We start from the raw sequence: 9,095 nt of genomic DNA on the forward strand, positions 1-9,095 counted from the left end.
GATGGATTGACCCGTAATGGAATTGGATGGTCGAAAGGCAAGGAGCCTGGGCACCTAGGTGTCCCATATGGCCGTCCTATATATATAGGCAGTACATCATACAACAAGGACCCTACAGAAGAATGAAAATACAAACTGGCCCCTTTATCTTACGAAAAAGACCCTGAAGAGATATGGAAAAATGTGATCGGGTCCAAACCGCTCCCTGCTGGATCGAATCACCGCCAGCGCCGGGGACGAACCACTTGGTCCGGCGAGATCTTCACGGTGACACACCATGGACTTCAACACGAAGCAGCACAGCCTCCACTTGAGCATCGAGGCCAGGAGGAAAGATTTCGGCCGCCATTCGACCATAAGATCAGACGAATGGACAGAGAAGACCGGCCAGCCTGCGCGGGCGCCGTAGCTTCTCTTGAACCAACGTCTTTTGAGCTCCGGATCCCCATCATCATTAGCTTCCAGCACCATGCCCGAAGCCCTTCTCCAGATCGAGGGGAGACCCAGCCGTCGCCGGAAGCTCGGATCCGGCGAGGCCCAGCTCCAGGCAATCTAGTTGAGGTGGTTTTCTCCCCAGCGCTGCCTACCACAACCACAATGGCACGAGGAGACGAAAGAAACCACCGCACCTACACCACTTGCAGCCACAGCGCACTTATTAAGGCAGGAAAGACCAGATCCGCCTCCGCCGCTCCTTTTCCACCATGGAGAATGAGCCGGTGGCGACTCCGGCAAGCACGGCGTGTTGCGCGCGAGCACCCGGACACTGCAGTCTAACAGCATGATGCCAAACGCCCCGTGGGCAAGTCTACAACTACATCTACTTTGTACACGAACAGCCAGGACCCCCCTCCCATCCCCACTCCAGCCGGCGAGGCCGACGGAGGATGAGGGGAGATGAGCCGGGAAGACGTGGGCGACTCTCAAGGGAAGGATCGCCGCTGGAAGAATCCCGTCGCTCCGCGGCGCGTGCTGGCCGGAGGCGGAGGCGGGCGAGGTCAATTATTTGGATAACGGAGGGGAGTGTGCAGTCACAGGACTGGAGGGTTGTGACACCGTGCGAGCAATTGATGCCACATGATGGGAAATTGGTTCCTCGGACCACTCTGTCATGGTTGCATCACCACCGCGAATCTCCCCAATGACCGCCCGGACAAATATGACCACATGAATGCCGACATGCAGTGCCGCCGTTTGTCGCAAAGGCGGGGGACGAATTAAGGAGCCGCCGGGACGTCGGCGACTATGGTTGCTTGCTGTCCGGGGATGGGCTCGGGCTTGGGAACATGAGACACAGAAAGAGGGGCTTTGGCTTTTTAGTTGGGCTTAGTTGGCACCACATGCTGACATGGCACTGCCCAGTCTGCGGTCAATGTGGTAAAAATCACTTGACCGAGTCAAAACTGAGCGGAGATCGAGTTGATTCTTAAACCGGAAGGTTAGTTCGGAGTAAAGGATGACTAGTTTTGAAGTTCAAGGTTGGATTTTACCTTGAATTGTTAGTTCAGGCTTGTAACGTGTACTCTCTTTGATTAATGATAAGATGTTTCTAATGTTTGTGAGATTTTCTAGCATATCTATCTTTTCTCTAGTTAGAGCGCTAAGTTTTTTTAACATATAATAGATAATTGTCGAAGTAGCGCAATTTTAAACAGAGTTGCTCATGGTGTTATTTATGTCCGCACATATTAAACTTCATCATATAGACTAAGGTAGGTCTCTAGCCAGCCGCCGCCTCTAAAAACTTAGGGTTTTCTACCTCCCACAGGCGCCGGCGCCGGTCCGTCCTGTCTTCGGTAGCCTTAGGGTCATGGGGACAGAGTGGATCTCGGACCTTGACAGTGGGAGGGCTCCTTTTTAGATCTTTTTTTCGAGCTTTGTTCGGGTTTGTGTTCTTCTCAGGAAGGCGAGACGGCGAACTAAGACAGAAATAAAGCATTGGGTCGAACTCTTCTTTGGTGTTCCCTGAAGATGGAGTAAATGTCTCCCCGCCTAGCCCCCATTCCAGTGATGCATCTAGCATCATCGGTGGGTGTGTGGAGGTGCGTCTCCGACGGATCCGTCTTTGGTGGATTTGGTCCGATCTGTTCGTCGTTCGTCTTCGTTCGCGTGTCTTTAGGATGGATCCTTTCGATCTACCCTCTTCTTCTACGATAGTTGCTGTTCTGGTGCGTTGGTTCTATGGGGCCTTAGCCGGCTCTGGCGAGGGAGGGGCGATGACAGGGGCGCGCCTTCGGCCGACCTCCAAGCTTCATTTTCCTCAAGATTTGTCTAGGTTTAGCGGTCCGTCACGTCCCGGCCCCGTCTTCACCGCCGTTGATCGCCCGCGCCGATCTCGTTGCCGGCACCACCGTGGTGAGCCTCTTGTTCTTATCTTATTTCTGAAAGGAAAAAATTCTTACTTGTATGATTAGATAGATACTTGTCTAATTTTCTTACTTTTATTATTGCTTGTTATTATATAGTGCAATGGTTTTGGTATCCGCCCTCGTCTGCCCTCGTCCTGTCTTTGATTCGGATGTGGTATATATTATCTTTTATAACTATTTGATTAATTTATTGTTTATGACAATTATGGCGACCAACGTGACATAGATTTTATTTATCTACAAGGTATGTGAACCGGAAATTCCAACCGACCCTTGTCGAGAAGTTAAATTTAGTTGAAGAAGAAAACAATTACTTGAAGGAAAAAATAAAAAAAATTGAGGAGGAGATTATTGAGTTGCATGTTGCGGATGTCGTCGATGATCACAAGATCAAGATGGATGCAATGCGCTTGAAGATTAGAAAATATGTCATTCATACCGAGGCTTGGTATCATTATGCCGTTGGATCAATTATTACCTTGGTTGCGATTATGATCGCATTTGCTGTTGCATTGAAATGTTTTACATAGTTTTAATATATGGTTTAATTAGATGCTCTGGAGATCTAGCTATATGTTGTTCAATGAGAAATATGTATGTACTTTGGTTTTAACGTGATGATGAACTTCTATTAATTTGGTCACTTATCTATCCATGATGTTCTGTAATAGTTTTTGACACACTTGATTATATATAATGCACGCAGATGAACCGGCAATGGATGTACGGTGACAGACACACCTCCGAGTATGTTAAGGGCGTGCATAATTTTCTCGAAGTGGCTGAGGCAAACAAGCAGAATGGTTTTATTTGTTGTCCATGCCCTATATGTGGGAATACGAAGTCTTACTCTGACCGGAAAATCCTTCACACCCACCTGCTTTATAAGGGTTTCATGCCACACTATAATGTTTGGACGAGGCACAGAGAAATAGGGGTTATGATGGAAGACAACGAAGCAGAAGAGGACGATGACAACTATGTGCCCCCGAAATACGGTGATGCTGCAACAGGTGAAGCTGCTAAAGATCAAGAGGAACCAGACGATATTATGCCCGATGATGATGTCCGCCGGGTCATTGTTGATGCAAGGAGATAGTGTGAAAGTCAAAAGGAGAAGCTGAAGTTCAATCGCATGTTAGAGGATCACAAAAAAGGGTTGTACCCCAATTGTGAAGATGGCAACACAAAGCTTGGTACCGTACTGGGATTGCTGCAGAACGCTGTGCCTGGCAAAGGATTTGAGAAGCTACTGAAAATATTGAAGAAGAAGCTTCCAAAGGATAACGAATTGCCCGACGGTACGTACGCAGCAAAGAAGGTCGTATGCCCTCTAGGATTGAAGGTGCAGAAGATGCATGCATGCCCTAATGACTGCATCCTCTACCGCGGTGCGTACGAGAATTTAAACGCATGCCCGGTATGCGGTGCATTGCGGTATAAGATCAGACGAGATGACCCTGGCGATGTTGACGGCGAGCCCCCCGGGAAGAGGGTTCCTGCGAAGGTGATGTGGTATGCACCTATAATATCACGGTTGAAACGTCTGTTCAAAAACGAAGAGCATGCCAAGTTGATGCGATGGCACATGGAGGACCGTAATAAAGACGGGAAGTTGAGAGCACCCGCTGATGGGTCGCAGTGGAGGAAAATTGAGAGAAAGTACAGGGCTGAGTTTGCAGGTGACCCAAGGAACGTATGGTTTGGTTTAAGCGCGGATGGCATTAATCCTTTCGGGGAGCAGAGCAGCAATCAAAGCACCTGGCCAGTGACTCTATGTATGTATAACCTTCCTCCTTGGATGTGCATGAAGCGGAAGTTCATTATGATGCCCGTTCTCATCCAAGGCCCTAAGCAACCCGGCAATGACATTGATGTGTACCTAAGGCCATTAGTTGAAGAAGTTTTACAACTGTGGAATTGAAACAGTGTATGTGTGTGGGATGAGCACAAACAGGAGGAATTTAACCTGCACGCGTTGCGGTTTGTAACCATCAACGATTGGCCCGCTCTCAGTAACCTTTCAGGACAGACAAACAAGGGATACCACGCATGCACGCACTATTTAGCTGACACCAAAAGCATATACTTGGACAAATGCATGAAGAATGTGTACCTGGGCCATCGTCGATTTCTTCCGACCAACCATCAATGTCGAAAGAAAGGCAAGCATTTCAAAGGCGAGGCAGATCACCAGAAGAAGCCCGCCATGCGTACCGGTGATCACGTACTTGATATGGTCAATGATTTACACGTAATCTTTGGAAAGGGTTCCGGCGGACTAGCTGTTCCGAATGACGCTGAGGGACGCGCACCCATGTGGAAGAAGAAATCTATATTTTAGGACCTACCCTACTAGAAAGACCTAGAGGTCCGCTCTTCAATCGACGTGATGCACGTGACGAAGAACCTTTGCGTGAACCTGCTAGGCTTCTTGGGCGTGTATGGGAAGACAAAAGATACACCGGAGGCACGGGAGGACCTGCAACGTTTGCACGAAAAAGACGGCATGCCTCCAAAGCAGTATGAAGGTCCTGCCAGCTACGCTCTTACCAAAGAAGAGAAGGAAATCTTCTTTGAATGCCTGCTCAGTATGAAGGTCCCGTCTGGATTCTTGTCGAATATAAATGGAATAATAAATATGCTAGAGAAAAAGTTTCAGAACCTAAAGTCTCATGACTGCCACGTGATTATGACGCAACTGCTTCCGGTTGCATTGAGGGGGCTTCTACCGAAAAACATCCGATTAGCCATTGTGAAGCTATGTGCATTCCTCAAAGCAATCTCTCAGAAGGTGATTGATCCAGAAATCATACCAAGGCTAAGGAGTGATGTGGCGCAATGTCTTGTCAGTTTCGAGCTGGTGTTCCCACCATCCTTCTTCAATATCATGACGCACGTCCTAATTCATCTAGTCGACGATATCATCACTCTGGGCCCCGTATTTCTACACAATATGCTCCCCTTTGAGAGGATCATGTGAGTCCTAAAGAAATATGTCCGTAACCGTGCTAGGCCAGAAGGAAGCATCTCCATGGGCCAACAAACAGAGGATGCCATTGGGTTTTGTGTTGACTTCATTCCTGGCCTTAAAAAGATTGGTCTCCCTAAATCGCGGTATGAGGGGAGACTGATTGGAAAAGGCACGCTTGGAGGGGACTCAATAATATGCAGGGACGGGCATTCTTGGTCTCAAGCACACTACACAGTTCTACAGAACTCTACCTTGGTGACCCCGTATGTCGAAGAACACAAGAACAGTCTGCGTTCCAAACACCCGGAGCAATGTGCCGACTGGATTACATGTGAACACATTAGGACTTTCGGCAGTTGGTTGGAAACACGTCTCAAAGGTGACAACACTGTTTGTGATGAGCTTTACTCGTTGTCCAGGGGACCATCTTTGACTGTATTGACTTACAAAGGATACGAGATAAATGGGAATACATTTTACACGATCGCCCAAGATCAAAAGAGCACCAACCAAAACAGCGGTGTCCGCTTTGATGCAGCAACCGAGAGGGGAAAGGACACATATTATGGTTACATAATGGACATATGGGAACTTGACTACGGACATGATTTTAAGGGAGGCCACCAACCGGGACCAATGCCCCCTTTTAGTCCCGGTTGGTGCCACCAACCGGGACCAAAGGCCTCTGCTTCCCGCCCTTTGGGCTACTGAAAAGAGACCTTTGGTCCCGGTTGGTGGCACCAACCGGGACTAAAGGGGTGCTTTGGTCCTGGTTGATGCTACGAACTGGGACCAATGCTCTGTCTATATAAGCAACACTTGTGAAATTTTTGTTTCACTTCTTCTTCCCACCGCCCCGATGACGCCGCCAGGTTCTTCTTCTGCCCCGACGACGCCGCACCCCTGCCTCCGACGCCCTCGTCGCCGGGCGCACCCTGCCCCGACGCCGTCGCCGCGCGTGCCCCTGCCCCGACGCCGTCGCTGCGTGCCGCCCCTGCCCCGACGCCGTCGCCGCGCGCGCCCCTACCCCGACGCCGTCGCCGCGCCGTCCCGCGCCGTCACCGCCCCGGTCCGCGTCGCCCCTGCCCCTACGCCGTCGCCGTGCCGCCCCTGCCCCGACGCCATCGCCGCCCCGGTCCGCGCCGCCCCGCGCTAGGTCCGGCCGGCCTCCTCCGTATATGCATTTGTTTCATAGATGTTGATGATGATATGATGATGTTGATGATATGATGATGTTTTTTAATATATGTATTATTTTTAATTTAAGTTGTTAGTAGATATCGATTTTAGGTTAGTGCATTTTAGATTAGTAGATATCGATTTTAGGTTAAGGAAAATAAGGAAAGAAGAAAAGAGGAAGAAGGAAGACAAAGAAAAATAAGAAGAGAAAGAAGAAGAAGAAAAAGAGGAGAATGAGAAGGAATAGACGAGAAGAAGTATTTTTTCTTCTTCTCCTCTATTCCTTCTTCTTCTCCTTTTTTTCCTTCTTCTGCTTTTTTTCTTCTTCTCCTCGAACCCTCGGGAACTAGGGTAGAGGGTCGAGGGTCACCGAGGGGTCGAGGGTCGTCGAGGGGTCGAGGGTTCGAGGGTCGAGGGGTCGAGTGTTCGAGGGTCGAGGGGTCAAGGGGACGAGGGTCGAGGGTTCGAGGGTCGTCGAGGGGTCGAGGGTTCGAGGGTCGGGGCTCGTCGAGGGGTCGAGGGTTCGCGCGTCCGCCTGCCTCGCCAGCTCCGCCGTCGCCTCGCCAGCCCGCGCTTGCTAGCCCCACCGTCGTCGAGCCTGCCGCGCGTCCGCCCGCGCTCGCCAGCCGCCTGCAGCCCAGTCCCGTCGTCGCCGAGCCCGCAACAGCGCGTCCTGCGCCGCCGCCCACCGCCGCGCCTGCAGCGCCGGCCCGCGCCGCCGCCCACCGCCGTGCGCGCCCTTGCCCGCACGCCGCGCCGGTCGCGCCGCAGCTCGCGCTCTCCCTCGTCCGCCGTCCTCGCGCGCGCCCTCGCCCGCACGCCGCGCCGGCCGCGCGGCAGCTCACGCCCGCCCTCGCCCGCAACCTCGCGCCGAAGCTCGCCCGCGCGCCGCGCCGGCCGCGCAGCACCTCGCCCTTGTCTGTGCTCTCGTGCCCGCAGTGGCATGCGTCGTGGTGGTGGGTGCGCGTGGTGGGCCAGGTACAGAAAAGGAGAGAGTGACATGTGGGGTCGAGGGCGGACACAGACGGACGACGAGGACACGAAGACGTCCGCTTTCTATCCGCTTTGGCCCCAAACCGAGAGCAACTTTAGTCTGGAAATGGGGCAAAAGCGGACACAGACCGGATGAAACGTCCGTATGCTCCCATGCGTTGGGTCGTTCAGTTTGTCCGTTTTACCCCAAACGGACACAAACGGATGATTTGGGGTTGATTTGGGTCACGCGGTGGAGTTGGCCTAATGGACCGGGACAACAGCCACCCACTGCAAATGGCCTGCACTGTGACAGTTTGTGGCACGAATCTCAGAGAATACTGACGGCCGGGATAACCTGCGTGGGTGCACTCGAGCGTAGCCGCACCTTTCCGTAAGCTGATCTGTTGGAGCAAAGGAAGAAGTTGCGAGAGCCCAGGTCCAGCACCTTGACCTCCGGGTTCAGAGCTGCACGCATGCCCAACACATACACAGTATCTCATCGTGAGTGATCGATGCAGCTCGAAGTTGGACTGGAAAACTTGGAAAACTAATCAATTGATCAATGGAATACATCATAGACGGCTTGTTACGTATACGTGCCGACGAGGGCGTACTTGGAGAGGTGCAGCTCGAACCGTGCGGCCGCGTCTGTGGCGCCGTTATCGGCGGGGAGCGGCGGCCTGTGCCCCTCGGCGGCATAGGCGGCGACGGCGGCGCGAGTGAAGTCGGCCACGGTGGCGTCCGCGCCCAGCAGCACATGCACCGGCCACAGGCTCTGCTGCACCGTCACGTTCATCAGCAGACGCGTCAGCCGCGGCGCCGGCCTCTCCGACAGGGCCGCCACCGGGTGGCCCAGCAGCGCAGCTACCGCGGCTGGCACGTGCACGGAGCTCCTCATGCTCATAGCCCGCCGGGAAGGAGAGAGAAATCAATCAAGAATTCAAGATCGATATTGACGGTGCGTACGTACGTGGTTTCTAATGGAGCGAGAGACGAGCTATTGTCTCACTGACTGATGTTCGCACTGACAAGTTATATATACCGTAGTGGTAGTGAGCAAATTCGATATGGTATTGGTCACGGTGTGAGGCCGGAAGACGACGATTGAATAATTGAATTGGTGATGGGTAGTGATAGCCTGATAGGTGGAGCGAGCGAAGAGGCACGTACGAACGATACGAGGCCATGGGGCGAGGAGGAGGCCACGGTATGCACGATGGCATCGATGGAGCTCATCAACGGAGGGACTCTGGCTATGCGGTGATTGGTGGTCGTTACGTGCTACGGTCGTGGGCACCTGCTGGATGGCCGGGGGCACGGCGGTCCGGGCAACTAATAAACGTCCACGTCTTCCCGAAGACTCGAAATGATTCTACTATGGAAACGGTCGCCTAACTGACAAAATGGGCATGGCAGGGCAGGCTACCATGTCTCGGACTTCAATTGAACTCTCAATTCTGAGCGGGTTGTTTTCTTTTCCCTTCGACATTTCCTTTTGGTCATCACACACACACAAAAGAAGACATTTCCTTTTGGTATCTTGTAAGAATTCTGTTATTTTCATTTAAAAATCAGTGGGAAATGCTGATGCCTGGTTA

At 52.1% G+C, this 9,095-nt stretch overlaps 1 protein-coding gene across 1 annotated transcript; it reads right to left on the reverse strand.

The window, feature by feature from the left end:
• Positions 1-7,825: 7,825 nt before the first annotated feature.
• On the reverse strand, positions 7,826-8,395 carry LOC123170726 (uncharacterized). The gene is made up of 2 exons (XM_044588516.1): positions 8,098-8,395; positions 7,826-7,962 (listed from the first exon to the last, which is right to left on the reverse strand). Exons 1-2 carry the CDS (start codon positions 8,393-8,395, stop codon positions 7,826-7,828), a joined length of 435 nt encoding a protein of 144 aa, XP_044444451.1.
• Between the last annotated feature and the right edge of the window lie 700 nt (positions 8,396-9,095).

This window comes from Triticum aestivum, chromosome 7D (assembly GCF_018294505.1).
Source record: "Triticum aestivum cultivar Chinese Spring chromosome 7D, IWGSC CS RefSeq v2.1, whole genome shotgun sequence".
Lineage (NCBI taxonomy): Eukaryota > Viridiplantae > Streptophyta > Magnoliopsida > Poales > Poaceae > Triticum > Triticum aestivum.